This window comes from Mycteria americana, chromosome 1 (assembly GCF_035582795.1).
Source record: "Mycteria americana isolate JAX WOST 10 ecotype Jacksonville Zoo and Gardens chromosome 1, USCA_MyAme_1.0, whole genome shotgun sequence".
NCBI lineage: Eukaryota > Metazoa > Chordata > Aves > Ciconiiformes > Ciconiidae > Mycteria > Mycteria americana.
In genome coordinates, this window is record NC_134365.1 from 3,173,747 (window position 1) to 3,198,344 (window position 24,598).

The 24,598-nt window shown below is 47.1% G+C and overlaps 1 protein-coding gene across 4 annotated transcripts in view; it reads left to right on the top strand.

The window, feature by feature from the left end:
- Window positions 1–1,898: 1,898 nt before the first annotated feature.
- The window catches only part of PLXNA4 (plexin A4), a 434,060-nt gene continuing 411,360 nt past the window's right edge, over window positions 1,899–24,598 (top strand). For 3 of the 4 annotated variants that reach the window (XM_075491511.1, XM_075491510.1, XM_075491508.1), the window contains exons 1-2: window positions 1,899–3,077; window positions 23,069–23,251. In XM_075491511.1, coding sequence (XP_075347626.1) covers window positions 1,899–3,077; window positions 23,069–23,251 — 1,362 coding nt within the window. Of the gene's footprint in view, window positions 3,078–23,068; window positions 23,267–24,598 lie in introns of all 4 variants that reach the window. The other variant, XM_075491509.1, reaches the window with a different exon arrangement.

Below are 24,598 nucleotides of genomic sequence, written 5' to 3' on the forward strand. Positions count from 1 at the left end.
GTCCGTCATCTATCCAACGCCTGCGGCTGCTGCGGTAGGGAGGGCAGCGGGAGGTGAAGGTGATCGTACAACAGCTTTGAAATTCTGGCTACTGTGAGAATTTTGAAATATTTGGGGTGGCATAAAAGTGGTGGATGCTCTGCAAGCCCAGACTTACCCTTTCCACTATCAGATCTAATCAGTCTACAGGTCAAAAGAAGACAGGATTTATTCTCTTTATTATTTCTTGAAGTAAATTTTTCAGTTCTGCTGGCGTTAGCAGAGTGGCGCAGATTTGAAAAAGCTGTGAAATCCAGACCTGTGTCACTGCCACATCTTCCTCCCTGCTGGGTTCTGCAAACAGTGATTTTCCCTTGCCGCCTGCTTGTGTGGGGCTGGCTGTCATCACCTTTGCTCAGCTAGTTACGCCCCTGATCTCAGCAAAGCCACGCTGCGAGAGAGGTGATAGGACACTGGTCTGCAGGAGTGGAGCTGGAGTTTGGCTTGTGTCTTTTTTCAAATCAAGAGCAGTTTCGTGAAATTCTGATCTGGATGTTAAAGAGGGACGTGGGGAGGAAAGACTTGTGTGCCTCAGCCTAGCCACCAGTAACAAGGGTTGTGCAGTCAGCACTCAGCAAGGAGCTTAGCTGGTGAGACCGGAGCTGGTAGGACTCCATGTCCCACATGCTCTGTGGGGCCATCAGGGGCCAAAGCTGCTCTTGGTACAGAAGCAGCCCTGAAAAGGTGGAGGAGCAGGGAGCAGGTGGATGTGTTGAGTAGGAAGATGCATTTCCATGGCACGGGGATGGGGCTTGGTAATGTGTTCACCAAATTACAGAAGCTCTTTGAACCCCATACTGCTCCCACCACCCTGGGGAAAACCCGGGAGATTTTAAGAGAGCGAGTGGTGCAAGGAAGCCCCCTTCCCTCTCTTTGGAAAGTCACCAGGCTGGTCCCTGGGTTGTTAGTTTTCCTACTTCATGGGCCTTTAGACTTTATTACTGTTAATAGTTAGGCAACCCCTTTCTCCTCAGTCCTCTGAGATGCCCAGGGGAGCTGTATCTCTCTTTTAGACAACGTTTTCTTGGCTGTGCAGCGGGTGGAGAGCAGTCTGGTGGTGAGAGCCCAGGGGAGGGAGGAGGCCTGGTGTTCTGTTTGCTCCGTGCTTGGCTGCATGCCCTTTGTAGATGTGGCTGTGAAGGCTGGCACACCACAACTCCTACATCTGTACTCCAAGCTGGACTGGCATGATCTGGAAGCCACAGAAAGCCTGTTCAAACAGGCCCATTCTGGACCAAGGTCTCAGACCAGAGCTGGCTTCTTCCTGGCAAACTTCAAGGGTTGCAAAAGAGCTCAGCATCCATCTGGACCTGTCACTGTAGGCAGGTCCCTGACCTTCTCTAGGCTTCGGTCCCTCATCCAGAAGAGCAAGATAATAATCCTTCTCCAGTCCTGTCTTCTTAGATAGCAAATACACAATTGGGTCAAAGTTGGCAGTGCAAACAGCAATACTGCTTGATGTTTCTACCATTAGCCTTCTGCACTGCCCTGGCTTCTGCTGAATTTTTGTGCTGCACCATGGGGCACGTGTGTGTGTAATGGAGAGTAAAAGGGTGCTGATTTATTATTCTGCTATGTGATTTCTGCTCTTTCTACCAGCATCTTTTCTTTCAGGAGGGCTCCCTTTGTGCTGGTTTTAAGTAGAGAGCTCGGAGACGAGAAAGGGAGGATTAGCAATTAAATATGCTCTGATGATGGCATGGTTGTGAAGGAGGGAGGAGGAAGGATTACTCCATAGTAATGTACTTTTGTTTTCTTTTCTTTTTGCTTGTAGGACAAAATCTGCCAGGGAATTGGTGTTTTGAAGACTCTTACAGCTTTTAATCCTCGTTCCCTTGGGAATACAAACCTTTCTAATCATGTCATCAGCCATGTGGAAATGGACTTGCCTGGTTTCTTACCTCCTGCTATCCACCACAGTGTCACCTCTTGGTAGGCAGCAGCCACTCCATCCAAAGAGGCCCTTCATCACTTTCACTGGCGACCAAGCAGAGGGAAACTTCAACCACTTGGTGGTTGACGAAAGAACTGGGCACATTTACTTGGGAGCTGTCAACAGGATCTACAAACTCTCCAGTGACCTGAAGGTCCTGGTGACCCACCAGACTGGTCCTGATGAAGATAATCCCAAGTGTTATCCTCCCAGGATAGTCCAAACCTGCAATGAACCCTTGACGCCCACTAACAACATAAACAAAATGCTCCTTATAGACTACAAGGAAAATCGATTGATAGCCTGTGGGAGTCTTTACCAGGGCATCTGCAAGCTTTTGAGGCTGGATGACCTCTTCAAGCTGGGAGAGCCCTTCCACAAGAAGGAGCATTATCTCTCTGGGGTGAACGAGAGTGGCTCTGTTTTTGGAGTCATTGTTTCTTACAGCAACATGGATGACAAGTTGTTCATTGCCACTGCCGTGGATGGCAAACCTGAGTATTTCCCCACCATTTCCAGCAGAAAGCTCACCAAGAACTCTGAGGCGGATGGGATGTTTGCATATGTCTTTCATGATGAGTTTGTAGCCTCTATGATCAAGATCCCCTCAGACACCTTTACCATCATCCCTGACTTTGATATCTACTACATCTATGGCTTCAGCAGTGGTAACTTTGTCTATTTCCTGACTCTGCAGCCTGAGATGATCTCCCCACCTGGCTCCACCACGAAGGAGCAGGTTTATACCTCCAAGCTGGTCCGGCTTTGTAAGGAGGACACAGCCTTTAACTCCTATGTTGAGGTGCCCATTGGCTGTGAGAAGAACGGGGTGGAGTACCGGTTGCTCCAGGCAGCCTACTTGTCTAAGGCTGGAGCCATCTTAGCGAGGTCTTTGGGTGTTGGCCCTGAGGATGATATCCTCTTCACAGTCTTCTCCAAGGGGCAGAAAAGGAAGATGAAGTCCTTGGATGAGTCCGCTCTTTGCATCTTTGTTCTGAAAAAGATCAACGATCGCATCAAGGACAGACTGCAGTCCTGCTACAGGGGAGAGGGGACGTTAGATCTGGCCTGGCTCAAAGTCAAGGACATTCCCTGTAGCAGTGCGGTAAGTGAAGCCCCTAAGCACCCAACCTTAACCTCCTCATGTGCTCACAGATCTTAGAGCTTGGCTCAACGATTAGGACAGGGACCAAGGAACTGAGACTGCCTCATCCCAGTCCTGGCTCTGCCTCCAGCTCACCACACTACCTAATTTAACCAGTTCATGCCTCAGTTTGCTCATGGATGAGCTGAGGAGGGTATCACTTTCTGACCTCCCCAGGCATACTATGCTGATGAACTAAGCCAAGAGGCCTTGAAATCTTTAGGAGGAATTTGCCTGTTGTAGTCACTTCACTGTGCAATTCGTTAGGGGTGAAATCACATTTCCTTGTGTAGTCTTGTCTCAAACCTAAACCAAAACAGGACCTAGATAATGTCAACAGCTTGCCCTGGTTTCTGTGTCTGCTGGTGTAATTTAGTTCCCTGGGCTGGAGTTGGAGCAGGATTTGTTCAGGGAGCTTTGTGAAGCCAGGGCTTTGTTTCTTCTAGGACTGAGAAGCACTGGTCATTAACCATCAAAGTCCCTCGTCTTCCGGTTTCCAGCCAGCTCCACGTTGCTTCTGCACTGAAGAATTAAGGCCTGGCTGCAGATCAAGGATTAAATGCTGCAAAATTTAAGGGCAGGACTGGGGAGAGGCTGGTCTACCTGACCTACAAATGGTCTTAAGAAATTGTCTTAGTTTTTTCTGTTGGTTCACTAAAGTCTCATTGCAGAAATCTGCATCAGCCCTGCCAACATAGGGCTGGCTTTGATACCATGCACAGAAATCAGCATTACAGCCGGCACTGCAGCCAGGCTGCTGTAATAGCTGCTTCTCTGGGCTTTGATTTCCTTTCTTAATTAGCTCTTTCAAGTGAGAGGCCAGTTCAAGTCTGAGCAAAGGGAATATGGAGAAACACCAGCATACTTTCCTGCCCCATAATCTCAAGGCAGTCAGGGCTCAGGATATGGGATAGCTCTGGCTTTCCTTTGTACTCAAGTCTCCTTTGCTGGGGGATCCCTGCTGTTGTTCCTTTGCAGGACAAGGACAGACCAAGAGGAACGCAGATGGAAATTTCGTTTCAGGTGGTCTGATCCTGCCTTACTCTGCCCTAATTCCCCTTTACACCAGCGCCCTCAGCATCATTGCTTGACCTTGCACTGCTCTCATACTCCCACACTGAACGTGCGGTGGGACAAGTCCTTCATTTTAGTTGGGATCTCTTCTGCCTAGACCTGCAAAGCTCCCTACGGAGTATTGCACAGGGAGAAAGGCTGTGCCCAAATCTGGCTTTGATTTTTTTGTTTAACTTCAAGGCTTCTGCACATTCAAAGAGCTGCCTTTAGATTTAAGCTGGGAGCTTCCCACTGGAGTTTCTTTCCTGGGCTATTAAGCCTCTCCATGCATTTGCAAATCTGCTCTGCTCGTGCTCCATGCTAATGTTTGCAATACTGGACCTCTCAAATCAGGACGTTTGAAACCTATCAGTCACCTGGCTTCCATGGCTTTAAACAGGAGCAAAAAGGCCAACAGCTTTCTTGTGTCCCTTGGGTTGAGTCCCGGACCAAGAAGATTGATAGATCAGACCAATTTTGGAGGGACAGGCCTGCAGAAGTTGGGGAGAGGACAAGGAGCCAGGGACTGGGTGACACAGTGGGAAAAACTGTTAGAGAATATTTGTGACTGCATTTCTTCACTGTGAATCAGGGATGCTATAATGCTTCCCAGCTGGAGAAAGAGCCTGGAGATCCTTGAAGAAAAAACAGGAGTCTGAAAAGTGTAACTAAGTGGGCTGTCCTCTCCTTAAATGAGTCTACTTAGAGCTGCTGGCAAGCCCTGTCTGAGATCAGCTGTGCTGCCCGAGGGAAGAGGTATTAGTGACTTGGCTGCTGTAAGGGTTGCAGAGTCCAGCGCTAAGCTTGGAAAATATTTGATGGTTGGTGAAGTATTTTGGAGCCTGGATATATGTCTGTGAGGGCCTCATCTGCTTTGCTGATGTCCTGCTTGCCAGCCATCCACCAGCACTGCTGCTCTGCCTCTTAGCACATGTATTTGAAGCGGCTCTAAAACCAATTACAAAGCCATCAGTGAGACTTTCCCTGGTTTTGTGTGGATGTCAAATATTTCTCTGCTGGTGCAAATAGAAGCTTAACCTGCCTGCGGTCAAGGCTGGAGCTGAACTTGAGCTCTGCTGCCCTGCCTTCAGCAGCTGAAATCCTGCATGTGAACAGATACAGATGATGTGCCTGGCATTGAGCAGATGGGTAAAAATGAGCTGTGGGAAACCCTCACCGAGCATCGCAGAGAAACACTGTTAGAAGACATATTCCAGCCCTTCTTTGTGGTATTGACTGTAGGACCATAGATTATGGAGCTGGGCTCACCACACTGTCCTTGCATCTTGGTGTGTGGTCAGGTCTGGCTTTTGGTAACAAATATTTTTGTAATAGGGCAACAACTGACTCAAAGGGAATCCACTTGTTAGGATGCTTCTATTCCTGCCTTGGTGTAATGCTTGCTCAAGGCCACTTCAGGGCAAGAGAAGTCTCTTGGGGACCATTCCCAGCACAGCTTTCCTAACCTGCAATATGCACACAAATAATTACAGGGAGGTGGGGGAACGGTGCACTTGGCTGGAGCCGTACAGTGCAGGTTCTGCAGCTTCTCTGGTCAGGCAGCTTTGCTGGTGCAGCTGGAGCTTGAAAAGTTGAGATCAGGTAGGACCTGGCAGCAAGCTGGGCTGGACACACTGGGTCTCACAGCCTTGCAGTGGGAGGCATTAGGTCTCCAGATGTCCTGCAGGGTTGGATGTCCTGGAGACTTGCCCTGGTCTGGTTTGCAAACCCAATGTGAAGGCAAAGGACTGAGACACACTTGTGTAATGAGCTTGTGCTTCTCTCGTGCCAACCGCGTGTGCATGTTGCGGATGTTAGCAGCGTGATAGAAGAATTTCCAGAATGGGAAATATAAAAGACCAGAGATGAATGGAAGATCCTCAATGTTCATTCCTCCCCTGTCCCTGTGTTACAGCTGTCCTCCTATTTCTTCAGCATAAATCAGGAAAAAATGATGGATTTTTATGTCTGGGCAGTTGATTTGCAAATTGGCGATGTTCACTCAGGTGATGAACAGTTCCAGGTAATACTTCTCTGGTTTTCCTCTCTGCAAATCCAGGATAATTGCTTATATTTAAATAGTACACTTGACCCCAAATGCTTAGAAATTCATAAAATCAGAGAAAAATGAGGCTGGGAAAAAAAAGAGTCTTATAAGGTCATCTGATTTGCCCTTCTGCCTACTTATAACATTTCTGACAGATGTTTGTCTCACCTGTTCTTAACCTCTAGCAATGGAGATTCCTCTCTCTCCCTACGTGATCTGTCTTTGCTGCTAGGAAGCTTTTCCTCATGTCTAATCTAAATCTCCTTTCTTGTTATTGAAGCCATTCCTACTTACATAGCCACAGAGAGCACCTTCATCCCCTTTGGCTATCTAGCAAGAGCACTGCATGCCACCAAAGCATGAGCACTTCTGTGGTGCAGTGTGGTGCATCACTGCATGGAGCATAGGGAGCAAGGCTGGGTGTTGGCAGAAGGAAGGGCTATTCTGGAGGAAACAAAAGGCTTCTTAAAACAGAAAACAGTCTTCATGTTGGATAAAGAAGGCCATGGTTTAAATACGCTTCGTAAACTTTGTAATTCACTGGTGATATAGTTGGGAAATGCTGGATTTGGGGTTTTTTTGGTGTGTGTGGTTTTTGGTTTTGTTTTGTTTTGTTTTGTTTTTTTTCCCCCAGAAAGGCAGTTTGGGAGAAGGACGGGCCATTTTGGTACGGGACTCGATCATCAGGGGATTTGTTGATTTTCAGTATTTTCAGTAATATGGAACAGGATTAACAATAGGGGCATTTTGAAGCCCGGTGACAATTGCACTACTGGGATGCTCAGTAGTGGAGGCAGGGGAGCCTTCCCCTCTGCCCTGGGGAGCAGGCAATTGAACTGCTGTGTGGGACATGCAAGCGTGGATGAAGAAGAGGAAGGTATTGGAGACTGACCCCAAAGCAGCATGAGGGTGCCAGGGTCTGCTGGGGAGATACGAGAGGAATGGGGATCCTTGCTGGAGTCTTGGCTTGCAAGGAAGTCCCAAACACGGTGTGTGGTTGGCACAGGATCCCGGCTGTCAGCTTAGGAGCTGGTTGCAACCCAGGGCTGCTACCCTGGGAGATCCTGGTGTCCTCATCAGCCTGATCTGCCTCACAGCATGGCCTGCCGCTCTGCAGCCTAACAGACTCCAGTCCCTGAAATGAAAAGGTGTCACCTCCATCGCTGCAGCTTTTACCGGATACACGGCGCAAATATCTGTCCAAGATAATCAAAGTGTCTGTCCCCAACTATTGCCTGGCTTCTGCCTTTTGCTGGTATTTTCTTTTCCTTTTGGCAGGAAATGGAGTTTGACTGTTTAAATTACTGTATTCAATCTCTTCCTGTTTTTCATGGTAGTGCTGTCACTTGGGGGAGAAAAGAAATGTTTTCAAAGCTGACCAGCCAACAAAAGGCCTTGTGTAAAGAGCTGGGCAATATTTTTCCAACACTTTGCTAACAGAGGGCAGGCGAAGTGGGTGTTTGGGACTCGAGTCATTGACGAGTGGCTTGGCTATAAAGGCTTCCTGTGCTTCTGATGCTTCAAGACACACCTAAGTCAGTAACTCCCCAAAACATCTTTGCAGATACCGGTGCCTAGATCCCTGAGAGTCCTGCATCTTCTCCAGACATCTGTTCCTCAAGTGGACTCTGCTCTCCTGCTCCCTCCTACTTTCCCTGCATCCCCCCTGCCCATCCTAGATGCTTGACACCCACCAAGCAAGCACTGCTGTACTAATGGGGTTTAGCTGAATGCAGGAGGAGTCTGTGGAGGGCATATTGCTGATTAGTCCTTCCATGGATGGCTGTCAGGCACGTCTGGGTGCCAGTTGGGTGCACAGGCGTTTTGCTTTGGCTGCATGAGCACCTCACTCCAGGATGAATGCTGCTTGGTCCATGGGGTCCTTGATCCATGGGCTCTCTTCTGCTCCATGCCACCAGGTTAGGAAGGGACATTTCTAGCTCACGTGGTAGAAGGGCTTTTTGTATGGTATGGGACAGTCAGTTTGACTCCTGTCAAGGCCACTGTTGGTGGTGGGATGACCACGATTTTCCTATAAAAAGCCTATTTCATGATTTTCCTCTTCCTCCCAGGGCTTGCATTTGTCACCGCTGGTGTTAACAGGACACAGGTCTGACAGAGCACCGCTGAGACACCAAGATGGGACGCAGCATTACCCCTGTTTTACAGGAGGGTTGGCTAAGGCACAGTAAAACATAACTTGCAGCACAGTTGCAGCTCAGGGACTCCTGGATCTTAGTGCTGGGCCTGATGTTCCCAACTGTTGCAGGAAGAGGGAACATCATCCTTGCTATTGTGTTCCTCTCTAGCATAGTAGACAGAAAAACAGGGTCTTTTAGAAAAAAGGACGTGGGCTGGAGCTGCTGGAAAGAAGGGGTATTTCAAAGAAAAAAATCTCTTTACAAACTAAAAAGCAGGAATTGTCATCTCTATCTGTCATTTCCCCCATCATTTTCCCTTAAAAGGGAAAAGTTGGGGTGAAAAGGAGTGTTAACTTCTGCTTAGCCCTTGGGAAGAGGAATGCGTGGAAGGAGGTCCATGCGATACTGATGCTTTGACATTTTGCACACACAGCCCCTGCCCGTTTTTCCCAGCTCGGCTGGCCGGTGAGTGAGCCTGCTGCTTTCCCAGGGGAATGACTCACAGTCACAGGAACGAGCTATCGGTTTCATTAGACCCGGTAGCGTCACTGCTTGCTAGTAGGGCTATCCTAAGTAAACCTCTGCAGGGGGTCAGTGTCACTCGTGCTTGCACAATAGGTCTTCTTGTTCATCTCTACTGGACAGACCATGCACAAGAGTTTTGTGTACATGTCTTTAGCCCGAATTATACAGACTCATGTTTCTGATCCAAAGGGCTCATGGTCAGTTGAGGTCAGTTCTTGGTCAACTTTTAACAGTGCTTTCCTCTTCTTCCTCTGAAGATGCAAGCAAGGGCAGGAATCAAAAAAATGACACAGTGCAGTCTGTGCAAAGGCAGTAGCTTCAGAAATATGGTAATGTGTCTTGGGAATGCTCACTGGAGACTCAGAGATGGAGCAAACAGGCTTATTACTGCCAGATCTGTATTTGTATAATTGGTCACATCAATTTGTGTTGGATGGGAGTGTGTGTGCATGTGTGCGGAGCGTGTTGTTGGAGGGACTTGCTGAGCCCAGCAACTTTGATAAGAGGTGACAAGTGTCCTCTTGCTGATGCTGGGAGCTGGAGTGGATGGAGGGCTTAGCTGGGGAGGCAATATGGACAAGGGGTAGGGTGCTGGCTGACGGTTTCTGCAGCTGAGCTCTGTGATTTGTAAATCTCCCTCATGCATCTTCCCATTCCTCATTTCTCCATCTCCAGCAGGCCTGACCATCATCTCCCCTGCAAAGCTGGCTGTGCTCCGGGATGAAAGACACTTCATCAGAGACAAATGTCATATTATCTTGCTACATGAGGCAGCTCAGGCGAAAGCAGAGCAGGGAGCTCTCTCCAGCGATGTGGCTGGTATTTCTCGTGATTATTGTCAGTGGTGGAAGTGACCAGAGATGTCTGGGGCCGTGCTCCTCCGACTAATGGAGTTCAGCTGAGTTCAAATCTTCACCACGCTGAGCAAGGTCCTGGCCTCTCTGTAACTGGAATTAGGAAAGTCTCCCCACCTCTTCCTCTGTGAGGTGACCAGCAGGCTCATTAACTAATTAGCACTAATTCATTGATTAACATCCCTAGTGTTCATGCTAGGGACGTGACGGTTGGGGTCTAACGGAGTTGCAGGAACGAGACCCTCCTGGCTTTTCCATTGACGTACGTGCCTATGGCTGAGCAGTGCTGGGTGAGCACTACAGGACTTCTCCAGCATCTGCATGAGCAATTAGTTCAGCCTGGGTATAGCTGCTGGCAACATCCCAGTCCTCAAAAGCCCACTGCTTATTCAGGTGGGCATGCATATGCTACCCTGGTGAGAGCTCATTTGCAGGGGCTTCTCAGGCACCACGTGGGTTCATCTTCACTTTTTCCTTGGTGGTCCTTCCTCCCATGGGCTACCTCTCTGCTTTCAGCCAGCAGGGATAAGGACACTTCCCTGCCTCTGTAAAGTGCTCTGCACTCCAGGCAGGAAAAAAGTGGCTTTGGAGGCCCTGGGGGAGAGAAAAACAAAAACTCTTAAGCACCTACATCAACTGAAGCTTGCACTTAAGGGATGTAAACCAGGGCCTAATTGCACAGAGAGGATGATTGCATTTGAGGTATTAAGTATGTTCCTCAGTATTAAACACCTGTCCTTGAAAGGATACTTCCAGATCAGTGTGCATGCAGAAATAATGCTGGCGGTAATTAATTACCTTCTTATCACACCCCCACCCTGCAACCTCTCCTTCCAGAATCCTCATTGTTTGTCCTGGGGAAAAAAAAAAAAAAGCATGCTTTGGAAACAACCTCCTCAAACCCATTTATTTACTTCGCAAGCATAAAGCAAGAGGAAACCCTATGCCTTTAAGTGGCCGGGTGCCAAACCCATGCACAGTGCTGTTCTCTCCTGGCTCCTTGCGTCTGGTTGACCCCGCTCACACAAAACGTTCATTGAGGACGGAGCAGGGCCCAAGGCTGCCGAGTTGCTGTTGTGTCTGAGATATTTAAGGCACAGCTCCCTCCCCCACCATCAGTCCCATCTCTGGACCACGTTGGCTCTGCCTGAGCAGCTCAGCATCTCTCGGGTCCTGGTGGTCCCCCAGTAGCTGCTTCTGCAGGTGAGCGAGGTGCCAGCTTCTCCATCACTGCTTGTGCCATTTGCCTGCACTTCTTGCGACATGGACAATTAGATTTGTTTCTGGGAACTGATCTTTGCTGCTTCCCCTGCCAGTGACCCAGGCTGTTTTCTTCTGTGGTCAAACCCTGCGGTCGCCCGTGGCTCAGCCTTGCATTTTTGGAGGGCTCCATATGATCTCGCATTCTCTTCTACGCCGGGAGATCAGCCGCTTCGCAAAGCTGACCTCGTATTGCCTCGCCAGGAGGTCGCCTTGCAGGCCAATGGGAATGCTTGTGCAAGAGTCGGGGTTTTTTTAAAAGCAGCAAGCAAAACCCAGCCATCCTGGAAGAGCCAGAAGCAAAGTGACTGCAGCTCCCTTCGTGAACCCGAAGCTATTTAAAGCACCTCCGGACTGGGGGCCGCTGAGCGCGGGAGTTTGTACAATACCCGTTCTGTTGAGGAGGGGGTCGCGGGTATGCTGGATGCGGCATTGCTTTCTGGGCCAAATCCTGCACAGACCGTTTCTCCCTTGCCTGATGCAAGCGTAGCTGTCAGGGTGAAAAACAGTGCAGGGTCTGTCTTAGTAGCTGGAGAATCAGCAAAGATGTTTAGCCTCTGGGAATGATCTGATGTGCGTGTCTGTTTATTTTATATTCCAGCATACACGTAACATAAGATTTATTTTTTTTTTCCCCTGAAATAAGCATGTTTCTCTATTTATGCAAATTGCATGGAAACATGGTTCCCCATTATACCAGGTAGGATAATACAGATGTTGGAAGTATCCATCCTGAAGACTGGCCGGTGTGAAGATGGAGACGAGAAAGGCTGTTGTACCTACAGAGATGTCCAAATCTCATCTGACCGTATTTCTGCTCCAGACACTCCCAGCCTGGGATCTGCATGACTGTTCTAGTGTGGGATATGGTTTTTGCTGTAAGTTTGCTTGAGAGGCATTTTATTAACACTGGCCCAGTCTTTGGGTAACAAGACAACAGCTTGGGGACAAAATGCAGTGTTTGCAGAGCCAGCGTGGATCTGGCTGGGTAGATATGTCCAAGTTCAGGATGGAGCTGAGGACCTAGGTGTCCTGCACACATCTGCCTCTGAACTATCCTTCTCTTCAGCTCTGCTTTGTTGCACAGATAAACGTCAGTAAGTGGATGAATGTGGCTGGCTGAAATGCAGACCTTTGTTGCATCTTTCTCCTGCAGATAACTACACGATGCGTAGGACCTAACATCTTCCCTGTGCCACCAGCACCCAGTTGCTTCAATTTAGGAGCTAGTAAACATTGCAGCTCCAATGTTTTCTGCTTTATGGTGCAGATTCTAATAATATTTAAAATATTTAAAGAAATACTTGAAACGCAGGAAAGGCAAAACACCCAGATATGCATGCAACTAAACGGTAGCGCCGCAGAAAGACAGAGACCTCTGCTTCCTCCATGCAGTATTGGAGCTGGCATAGCTGATAGAGCATGTGGGTGACATTAGATCAGTAGGAACAACATCGTATTTTCCCTGTCTCAATGTCATTACCCCGTCGTTGTCAATGTTCCAAAATATAATAGGATTTGTTCAGCTGATTTATCCTGTAAACAAGCAATATGAGCCAGGCGTGTATTTAGACGCACAGAGAGAGTGGGAGATGCAGAGTGAGGGAGCGTGCAGAAGGGAATAATAAAAATGTTCTCCTCCTAATGAGGGAATGACCCAGCACTTACCAATGGGTTGGGGCTATTGGTCAGGATCCTGCGCCAAGAAACACAGGGCTGTAATTGTAATGGTGTCCCTGCTTCCGAGGGCCGGCTGCAGCCTCCCGCTTGCCCAGTCCCGCTTTCAGATGCCGGAGGAATTTGGGCTTAATGGCTTGAGTGAATTTACACTCGGCTGACACAAGTGCTCTGAATTCCTCAAGTACCGAGATCTGCGCAGATAGAGGCAGCGAGTGGGAGATTTTTCCTTTTCAGGGCTCGAGTGCTTTAGTTCGTTGTTTAAACTGATAACCAAGCTTCTTTAAATTCATTTTCTGTGAGATGATAGGACCAGACACGGCTCCGTTCTCCCTGATACAGATGCGCAGGCCTGGAGCTTGGCACTACTCTCCGTTATTTGGTGAGCAAGCCGGGGCCTCTCGTACCCAGCCGAGCTCTCTCAGTTTCCCTGCGCTGAAGACCAACAGCACATACATGTTGTTCATTACAACGCTTAGCTTACCTTCGCAGGACCGCGGTGAGGCTTAATTAATGCTTTTAAGCGACTCTGGGATCTCCAGGCGAAGGTGGTGTTTGCATGCAAAGCAGCGTTGTTTTTTTAATTTATATAGCGCTGTTGGTACGCGTGGCACTTTGCAGCCCAAATGATAATTTTGTCTGGGTAACAAAATAATAATTATAGTAATTGTGATTCAGTGGAGAATCTCTGGTGGTGCTGGCGTAGGGGAGGCAGCTGGACTCTATCCGGCAAGGTGCTGGTGTGCGTCACTGGAATAGGAATGAGGGGTGCCTGGCAGCTGCCAGAAATGCTCCAGAAATGCGGGTTTAACCATTCTGCTGCCAGCAAATATTGGGAGATAATGGGCCAGGCACGTTGTCTGTGAAAGGGAGGACAGGTCAGCAAGAGAACGCTCCTACACCCTTCAACGTCGCATGCAACAGACAGCAATGATATTGTTGTGGAGACCTTAGAAAAGCCCTGCAGCGTGGCTGTTGTGTCCATCTGGTGAAGATGGACATGAGAGTTTGTAACTTGGGGAAGGCAATGTCTCTTTGTTAGGTGTTTCTATCAGATGGACGTGAATGAGAGAAAGCCGTGTTACGGCAAGGATGCTCAGGATTACAGGGCACAGCTGACAGGGGAGAGAGCTCCAGTCTCTTCTTACACCTCTTTCATCACTGCAGTTGTTGTTTCCAGGACTTTGTTACGTAGACAACCTTTGGCTGATCATGGAAATGCGACATCCCTTAGGATAAAATGCAGCAGCTGGCGAGCACTTCTTCTCTCGGAGGTGTCTTTCTGCCTACACAGAAAACCGCTTTCACCCAAGATTTTCTCTCTCTGGGACTCTTACTCCCCATCTCAGCTACAGCAGCACCAGGGGAAGTCAGTGCTACTGTGTTTCAGGTGCGTAACACAGCTTTGCTGCTGGAGTATGTTTTTACAGAATTGCTCTAGCAGCTTATTCGATCAATACTTCACTTTTGAAAAATCCCTAAATGCTTATTTACCCAATAGACCATAGCGTTTTCAAAGGCAGAGTCTCCACACTCAATAATCTTTTTTTTTTTGGGGCTGTGAAAAATTTTAAGTGAATTTTTTAAAGCTCATGGAAAGCACTGAGCTGAGAGCCACAGCGATCATATTCCTCTGTTTATCCTTCAGTGCCTCATCCCTATGATCCTCCAGCCTCTGAGCCACCAGAGGGAAGTTTATGGGACTGTAGAAGAACTCAGCTTCCTTTTACAGTCACATTTGCTGCTCTTCAGGTCCCATCCATCCTTCTTGTTTGTAGGTGCAGTTGCCACCTGTGAGGGGATGAACCTCAGTGACCACATACCTCGGGGATCTGATTTTCACCCCAGCTACATGGCTTTGTATGCTAATACTGAGATTTGGAAATGAAACGTCAGAATTTGTTTGAGGAGGTGGAAATGACTTATGCAAAAGGGAGCTTTGGCTGACACAGTGGCAGTGTTTGGGATGTGGGATGTGAAGGCCTCCATAAATAAGAGTGTTTGTACTATCTCAGTCTGACACTTCATCGCTGCTAGAGGTACTGTCCCTCTTCCCTTCCTATATCAGGCCCTTAGGCTCTAACTAAGGCACTTGAAATATCACTTAAGTTACAATATCCAAACACAGAGAGTGTAAATATCCCACTGGAAAATATTCACAGAAACACAGAATCGTATAGGTTGGAAAAGACCTTTAAGATCATCGAGTCCAACTGTAAACCTAACACTGCCAAGACCACCACTACAACATGTCCCTAAGCACCTCATCCAAACGTCCTTTAAATACCTCCAGGGATGGGGACTCAACCCCTTCCCTGGGCAGCCTGTTCCAATGCTGGACAACCCTTTCAGTGAAGTAAAATTTCCTAATATCCAGTCTAAACCTCCCCTGGGGCAACTTGAGGCCATTTCCTCTTGTCCTATCCCTTGTTACCTGGGAGAAGAGACCGACGATTCCCAGGTATCTGAGTCTGTTCTACACCTTGTCTTCTTTATCATGACATAGTGCAACTGTTTCTCCTGGCAGACGCTTGGAGGTGAAGCTGACATAGGAGCTGAGGGATATGGTGAAGCTGGTATCAGTACACCATCTGCCAATAATGTGGATTCATTAACCTCCTGGTGTTTCAGGCTGGATCCTTAATTGCATCTTCATTTGTAATAGTAGGAGTGTCTTCTATGCAAGTGACCAAGAAGCAAGTATGTTGTTTTGCTGAGGACAGTATTGCACACTTAATATCTATGACATGCTTTTCTGGATAGTCAGTCTTGGACTTTCCTTCATGGGGGTATGAACTGTTTCTCTCTAATAGCCTGGTGCTGCTTCCAGAGCAGAAATGCTGATGCTGACCAGTCCCATGCCAGTAGTAAGGCAACGTGAATAGCAAAAGTGGGAACAAGATTTTGAGAACAAGCCATGGGCCGAAAAGCATTTGCAGTTGCTGCTCACTAGCTCTGTGTCTGTGACACCGGGTCAGCAGACCCTGAAAGCTGTGGTCTGCATCTCCAGGGTCTGCAGCTAGAAATAAGAAAAGCAAACTTACTGCCAGTATTGCTTAAATTTTGCAATATTGGGGTCTAGAACATTTTTAGGGGTTCACTAATCAATGTACATTGTACATACCTTATGGCACACTAATCATTCAGAAAGTCAGGACTTAGAGGATGATAAATTTGTAGCAGCAGTTACTTCTTACTAATAATCAGCCAGGTCTGCTGAGCAAAAGGCCTGAAGACTAAAGAAACCTGTTTGTCTCTGTAAGAAAGGCAGCCTCCTCTTCAGGAAATTGCAAATTTTATGATGTGGAGGTACATGGTATAGACCATTGGGAAGCCTTACGCTCACAGTATAGCAGGAACATAAATGCAGGCATAAAAAGTCTGTACTACATTAAGATTCTGCAGCACTCTGGAAACTTGACACCAGTCCTTGAACTGATGCTTAAACTACAGACCTAAAAACCAAACGCCTGTACCAGTTCTAGTCAATTTGAGTAACTTTCCCCCCTGTTCTTGCGTTCCTGAATTATGTTTGAATGAAAACCTCTTAGCATAGTGGGTGCAATTTCCCTGTAATTGGTAAAGTTACTGTAACTGCACTGTCATTTGTATATGGTGACATGTAATTGCATGGTAACCATTGCTGTGGTTGCACAAGTGAAAAGCAGTGTGCAATTATAATGTATTTCCAAATGCTGGCTCTTTATCCAGCTTCCATTATATCACAGAGCACCCTGGGGAAACGGTACTGGATATTTGTGTATGTTGTTAGACTGCAGGCTAACGGCTGAAGAGTGGGTTGGGAAGAGTGGGTTGGTTGGTGATCTATGCTATCTTTGGCTGGTGACCCAGGGTTCCCATCTTTTTGTCCAAAAAATTTGCCCGTGGCTTTGAATTGCAGATGACAAAGGTCTACAGCTGTTGATGCTCACTGGGCAAACCCACAGCCTTTTCCTGACCCACTGTCAGGAATGCACGTGATGGGGAGGGCAGTAACAGGCATCAAATTATGTGAATGATGTGGCATGAGGTGAAAGTCAGAGGGGTTGTCTCCATCCTGCACTAGGACCTCATAGCTAGACAGAGCCAACGGGCTGAAATGTGATGGTTCTGCTGAAGTTCACAGGACAGATCATGGGGAGAAGGTCAGATGAACCAAAGTCCACTAGTCTCAGAGGAGTCAGAAGAGAGACTCAGAGGCAGCATGGCCAGAAGCAGAGATACAGCAAGAGGTCTGAGGCAGAGCCAATCCAGCTTAAAGAAGGCAAGTTACTAATGCTAGGGGTAGGGCAAACCAGCATCTAACCAGAAGCTCACCAAGCAGTGAAGCCCATGCTGATAACATCAACAGGACATGCACAGGCAAACAGAAGCACAAGCCTTGGGTACCATACTGCTGCTGTTGGAGTTTAAAGACCTGTGGTATGCAGGGAGATGGTTTCCATCATTTGCAGCCCCGCTGGGTGGGGATTTATGATTCACTCCTGTACCAAGTGATCTAGACCCTAAATTTCTAGCTTGTACCTCTTCAGGTACCGTGAAGATCCTGGTGACAGATTTTCCTAGGGCTTCCATCTCTCAATTTTTGAATATCCTATTGAGTAGGATACATGCTCACCCTCACCCTCCCTCAGTCCTTGCAGTCAGGAAGGAAAGAAGATCTTGCAGTCAGGTGATGGAAAAGACCTTGGATGTCTCCTTGCAAAGACTCAAATGCATATTACTGTTGATTTCTTATTGCTGTTGGCTCCCTGGCCCTGCTGGCAGCACAGACAGCCGTAATGTATGTGTTCCCTCATCGTCTGGCGTAGCCAAGCCTGAGATAACAAGAGTGAGAAGCCAAGTACCTGCCACTGTACGAAGACAGGGCTGTTAGGCATTAGCTGTAAATCAAAGGCGAGACTTGGCCATCGGGACAGCCTTTATCCCCAGTGAGTCTGTGGAATTGCTTTGGAGCCTGCCGAGATATCTGGAAAAAGGCACTGGTGCTTTGATTGGGGAGGAAGATTTCACCGGAATGAAAGCAAGGAGGAATGAGGGATGGCTAATCCTTTATCGAAGCTTTTTCCAAGGTATGGATTAGGTTGTATTTGATTATCAGGGGCTGTTTCAATAGCTAAAGCAGATGTTTAAGGGACAACTGCAGTTTATTATGAGCACTGTTTGCACTAGCCTGCTAATATCTGGTGCTTCAACCGTTCGTGCAACGCCAAAGTGCTCACTTCTGCTGGGGAATCAGATGAGGACGGGGAAGGAGGTGTTGTAATTGGAGCTCTAACCCTCCTGCTGAGTTTGGGGATTCTGGGGGCTCGGCGAATCCCTGGGGGACTGAGCCAGCACCAGCCTTGTAAAACCATCTTCTCCAGGAGGGCTTGGATGTGTTAATTATTTATTTGATAGGCTTAATCCTGGAGAAGGCAAATGCCTGCCAGAATCCTCCTGTAAATCAGGCCCATTCTTTTGCACATCCTTCCTATTTCACTGGTGAATGTGACACTTGGCCACGGTGTCACTGCTGCAGATGAACCCTCTGGTTGCCGATGCAGGAGCAGACCGCAGCCTCTCACCAGCTGGTTCCCCCCTGCCCATCAGCCCAACATGGAGAGGCAGCTGGTGGGACTCGGGAGGGCATTTATGCCCTGGGAGCTGCCAATCATTCTCACATGAAGATATTTCGGATACTTAGAGCACCTTCTAAACCTGTGTTTAGCAGCTTCCCTGGGGCACGGGGGTGGTCAGTAAATTCCCTCTTTTGCAGGTGGGAATCTAGCGTGGGATGATGAACTGATTGACTCCAGTCTGACGTCTCGACCACAAGGTCCCCCTTCCCTTCTGAGTTACCTACAGACTGTGCCGTGAATTTCTGGGTTAGATTTTAACTGCTCAGGATGTGAGAATTGCTGATCCTATTCCTGCCTCTTTAGATCTTCCCTTTGCCCCTCCCTGATATCCCAGCTGGTGTGGCAGCAGTGTTGCAAGCAGAGTGAATTCATGTCCTCACCTCTGCTTTCATTCTGGAAAGTTGTTAACGTGAAATTGCCAAGCAGAGAAGCTCCAGAGAGTTTAACGTGGCTACTTTATATCGCTGCTAGGAGTGTCTGGAATTGAAAATAAACCTGTGCTTGCAACTCCTGACCCTTCCATCATAAATCCAAACTTCCTTACGTGTTTCTCTTTGCTGAAGAAGATGACTGTATTTCTGTCTTTACAAAGGCCTGTGTGCAGCTGAGAGCCACAGCTGCACAGAAGCCGGGTGATGTTTATTTGTAGGGTTTCGCTTGCTGGCATTTTTTTGCAGATGATCCCCAGAGGAAATAACCCAAATGTGTTAAATGAAAATAGTTTTCATGTGGTGTGTGGCTTGCTGGCCTTGCTCCTATTCTCGTTGGCCACATTGCAAAACACAACTTTGTGATTGCTTCTCCGGCACCTACGCAACAGCATGTGAGTGAACATCACAACCTTATCTGCCCTCACACACCACTTAGCGTGTCTCAGAGGCTAGCATGTGCTGTGATGGTCCTAGATCTCATCTGAACTGTGTCATGTAAGAGAAAGTGCTGATTTCACTCTTCAACCTTGCCCTGGTGCTTGGATCATAGAATGGTTTGGGTTGCAAGGAACCTTTAAGGGTCATCTAGTCCCAACCCCCCCTGTCATGAGCAGGGACATCTTTGCCTAGATCAGGTTGCTCAGAGCCCCGTCCAACCTGACCTTGAATGTTTCCAGGGATGGGGCATCTACCACCTCTCTGGGCAACCTGCTCCAGTGTTCTACCACCCTGATTGTAAAAAAAAATTCTTCCTTATATCTGGTCTGAATCTACCTTCTTTTAGTTTAAAACCATTACCCCTTGTCCTATCGCTACAGGCCCTACTAAAAAGTCTGTCCCCATCTTTCTTATAAGCCCTTCTTATAAGGAAATGTTCTTCTGTAAATAATCTCAGGGAAACAGGATTAAATAAATGGGCTTAAATTTAGTTTTGTGTCTGTATGGGGGAAAACCATGATATCAGCCCCATTAAGGGTAGGTCTGAGTTCAGCTGGAGCTGGGTCCAGCCTGATTGAGGAGGAGCTAACCTGTGGCAATTGGATTAATGAAGTCTCAACAGGTTGGAGATGTGCTGTAGATCAGCCACAGGTTATTGTGCTTGGTGCTGGGATGTCTGGGTCTATATCCTCTTAGGGTTTTGCAGGAGGATGAGAGCTTATTCTGGCTATGTGAGCTCTGATGTACATCTACAGCAATCATCTACTCTAGCTAACATGCCTTGGCTGTTGATAGAGTGTGTTACAGAGGGCTTAGTGCTATATCCTTACAGCCATGCAGACTCAGACCTGCCTGGGGAGCAAACAGAAGTAGCTTGTATCTCCCTGCGAAATGGCACAGGCAGCTCCTGCCTGAGGTTTGAGGTCCTGGGTCACGCAGGAAGGCAGACCAGATGATTGCATGGGTCCTTTCTGGTCTCCAGGTGCTTCAGCTGGAGTAGTTGGTTTTGGCCGTGCTGCAGGGAGGTGAGTGTGTAGGAGGCTGTGCCACACCAAGGAGGATGCCTTGGACTGTGCCAGCTCTGCTTGATTGCTATTGTTTCACTGCTTGTTGATGTTATTTCCTGTTGTTTGAGATGGAGTCCCGCACCCTAAGTAAGATACTGCACCTTGGTAAGACATCTGCTGGCACTACTGGGTTTTTCATCCTCTTGGTGGTGAAAACAGCTGTTTCCCATTTCTTGTTTTCCTTTAAAACCATGACAAAGGAGGGCTTTCTCTTACTCCTCTTTCTGCTATTTGTAGAAGGTTTGGGAATTTCTTGCTTTTAGTCTGAAATGATTCTTCTCTCAGGCTGTCAGTTCGAGTGAGACCCATACACAGTTTTATTACAGCATTGAAACACAGATCGTGTTAACTTGAGAGCTTAAGAGTTTCCGGTCAAAGTGGGCCTGACTTCAACACCTGGATTCTTCTCAGATCCTACATCCATAGGGTAACTCAGGTTGGAAGGGACCTCACAAGATCATGTAGTCCAGCCTTCTGTTCAAAGCATGATACATCTTAATGTTAGATGCTTAGGCTAAGTGAATCATCTGGAGTCCTTTTGCAATCAGCTGGCTCTATCAGAAGGTGATCCAGTGCTATATGAGGTTGATTGGTTGGCTTGTTCTCTGACATACCTCCTTTCCTCTATTGATTATGGAGGTAGTTTCAATGACCACTGTAGGCTACTTAGTAAGATTTCACATGGCTAAAGGTAGGTGAGATGGATCCCACATCAGGCGATGTGTCAGGTAGCGAACTGGTGAACAGAAGACTTGTCGCACTGCATCAGACCAACACACCACTCCTCTTGTTAGCTCATCTCTGACAGTCAATGTCTCCTGTCTCACAGAAGGATCTCGGTAGCATCACTGCTTCAAACACGTTTATACTTCCTGAGTAATCAAGCTGCAGTTTTTCCATCCTGACCTATGTAATGAAGCTGTGCGTGTTCTCATTATCCACAGAAAAGCTCAGCTTTTGCAAGTCATGCTGGCAGCACGAGTGTCCTGCCTCTCTGAAGTGTGGTCATCAGCTTGGTGTTACTACACCTCAGATGAATTTGCCCTTTGAATCTGGGATGCAGATTTATCTTGGACTTTGTGCTGGCATTGTAGACTAGCAACATCCTGTCTGCTGCTCATGGAGGCTGTTGATCTGATCTGTAATTGCTTTGAGCTGGTGTTTTAGCTCTGAAAGGGCAGTCCACAAACACTAATGACTCTTAGCTAGCCTGAGCTCAGGCTAGCTGTTCCTTACTAATGGCTGTTTGAATTCCTCATAGGTTTTATGTGTTTATAAATACATTTAGGACACATTATTCTTCCATTCAGTAAAATCATCTGTAATTATTCCCTGTAATTGCTGGGTGAGGATAAAATGAATCAACTATCATGCTTTTACTGCTTGTGAACTCAAGGAGCAGCACATATTCTAGCCATGCTTCCAGGAAGATGTGAGCTCAGACAAAGAAAATTGTCGTGGTCCTTTATTACTGATATATGAAAACTAGGCAGCCTTCCTGTACAATTAATTATTGCCTTTCTAGGCTTTAGTCCAGCAAAACATTTTAAGCGGATGCTTATCTTCAAATCTGTGAGTGGTCACAGTGAAGTTAATAAAGTCTAACTGCTTTGGCAATTGTGTACTGTGATATTTGGAGCTTCATCTTTATTTCACTTATTCTGCGGAAATCTTCATATTGGCAACCTGTATTAGCCTCACCTACTGTCCAGATGATGCCTTAAGGTAGAAGAGTTGTCCGTACTGTTCTGCTGCTGCACTTCTGTAACTCCCTGAAGTTCAAGGAAACACCCTCAGAGATAACATGCATCCACATGCAAGGATCCCAGTGGAGCATCTGTGCGATGACAAGCCTGTTGAGTTCAAATGCAATAGGTGTTAGAGCTTAGGTAGCAGCGTTAATGAACAGGACCTTTTCTCTGATTGTTAGGAGTTCATGGGTATCCTCTCCAACAAACCCTGGAAAGCTCTCGTAATAGCTGTGAAACCTTCCCTCCTCTCCAAAGAACTTCAGTGAGTTACAGTACCCCAGTAAGATGGATAAATGTGGATAATCTCCATTTCATGGGGAAGAAATGGAGACCCAGGAGGATGAAGTGCTCAGCCCAAACAGTGTGAGAGAAGGACCCAGGACTGTATGATTAAACTAACCCCAGGAACGGGGAGTGTGTGCAGTCACCACCTACAGCGTTTAATCCTTAGCACGGTCCCTACTGCAGATTTGGCCTGGGCTGACCAGCTCGCTCCCTGACAATGCCTGGATATGCCTTGGGGACTATGATTTCCAAGATGTAGCATGAGTGATGCTAAAGGATTTGGAGGTGGGAGGGAAGTAGTTATTTAGGTTTCATAGATGTGAACCTTACCATTGGGTCTCAGGGCCAGAGGGCAGGCCAGGGTCTACTTTATTTGCCAGTGCAGATTTAGCTTAGTGATTCTCATTCTGGATCCCACAGGAATGACATGCATACTTTTTTTTGACAGAACTAGGTATGTTTAAAACATTTTCAGCAGACTTTGTCTTTGATTGCTAGGTCTTGACTGGTAAAACTGACTGGTAAAGCAGTAGGAAAAAGGCTTAACGTAATGTATCCTGCTGGGCTGTCATTCAAGAGAAGCAAGTTTCCAGTTCTCCTTCTGTCTGTAACTCATCAGGCAACTTTGGACAAATGTTTTCCACCTCTGTATTTCTCCAGTCCTGCCTTTGTTATTGATTTGTCAGCTTGCGTAAATTATAAGCATATTATTCAATGGTGTCCCTGCTTGGATGGATACTTCCCAAATGGCTAAAGAATTGGTGGCTTTGTTTTTTAACACCCTCTTTCTTTTTATTTATAGCTGTTAACAATTGATGACAATTTCTGTGGCCTGGATATGAATGCCCCCTTGGGAGTATCATCCATGGTGCGAGGGCTCCCCATTTTCACAGAGGATGGAGACAGAATGACATCTGTGATTGCCTACGTCTACAAGAACCACTCCCTGGCTTTTGTGGGCACCAAGAGTGGGAAGCTCAAGAAGGTAAGACCTAACGTGGTCCTCTAACTCAAATTTTCATATTCTTACGGAGATTTGCAGTGTTGCATTGAGTGTGAGCGCAGTCCTTATCCTAAGGTGCACCACCTGTTTTGAGGATAGAAAATGTTTTGGTTGGCAAAAAACTGTTTCACCCTTGACGGATAGAGCTGATGTGGGAAAGGATAAAATCCTTCTTCCAAATTGTTGTTCATCAGCAAATGAATGTTTCTGAAGTCAAACCACAGATGCAGCCACAGAAGGACTTGATGCAGTTTTCATCCAACAGATTTTTTTGTGTTCAGACCACCTCTAATTAAGTAGTTGATCACAGGGTATCTGTGCATGCTGGAGAAAAACTGACTGTGGCTGAATTTTGTTAAGAAATAGTATTCATGCTCTGCAGATCTTTCTTCAGAGCAATGTGACTGGACTGTGATTTCACCACGAGCCCAGCACGGGATTAGTGGTTGCTCTGTTTCGGTGAGGCTGGGTGCTTGTACTGAAGGAAGAGCATTTTCATTGAAAGAAAGCTGTGTCTTGAACGATAATGAGCGTTATGTTTATGGTTGAGGCCACATAAACCCAAATACAATAAAGAGTGTATTTATGTTCCTCACTGTGCATTCTCACTAAAAATATCCCTGTTGCATGGCTGTAGCTCTGTAGTTTGCCATGTAAGGCAATAGTAGAGAGGCTTGAGAAGTGGAAGCTGGAAATCGTCTACCTGTGGTTTTCTCAAGGCAAGAAGAGGTATTAGAAGTGACCTTCTCATGCTAATGATGGGCACCGCCTCCATTTCAACCCCTATATGCCAGTCTGACAACGTTTGTCTGAATGCTCAGCCCAGGAGTGTGGCAAAATATTGTATGTGCCAGGAGACTGTGGCTTTGCCATAATAATGGAGATGGGTGAGAAGCTGGGAAGGGAGGTTGGGCAGAGCCTTGTGGGTTGAGTTGGGTGTTGATTCCTCTTTGAATTCCTCTTGCAAATAACTTCCAGATTGTGGAAAGGAAGGTGCTATGAAAAGGTGGCCCACTATGGCTTGTCTATAGGATGGACAGAGCAGACAGGGAGAAGGGAGGGAGTCATTTGGTCATGGTTGGTCTTAAGGAAGGTCTGAAATCTCTGGTTTTGTTCCTCTACCTGTTTCTTCACTTAAAAAGAAAATCAGGGTTGTAAATTCAGATGGCATTGCCCCTGTGCTGAAGGAGGCCTGCAAGGGGAACAGGATCCTGCCCACTGGCAAATGTCTCCAGCATTGTTCAACAGAGGAAAGGCTGCTGATGCTTTTGAAAAGAGAATTTTTTTTTTTAATCGTCTATTCAGGCATATGGAAAAGGACCCAAATTG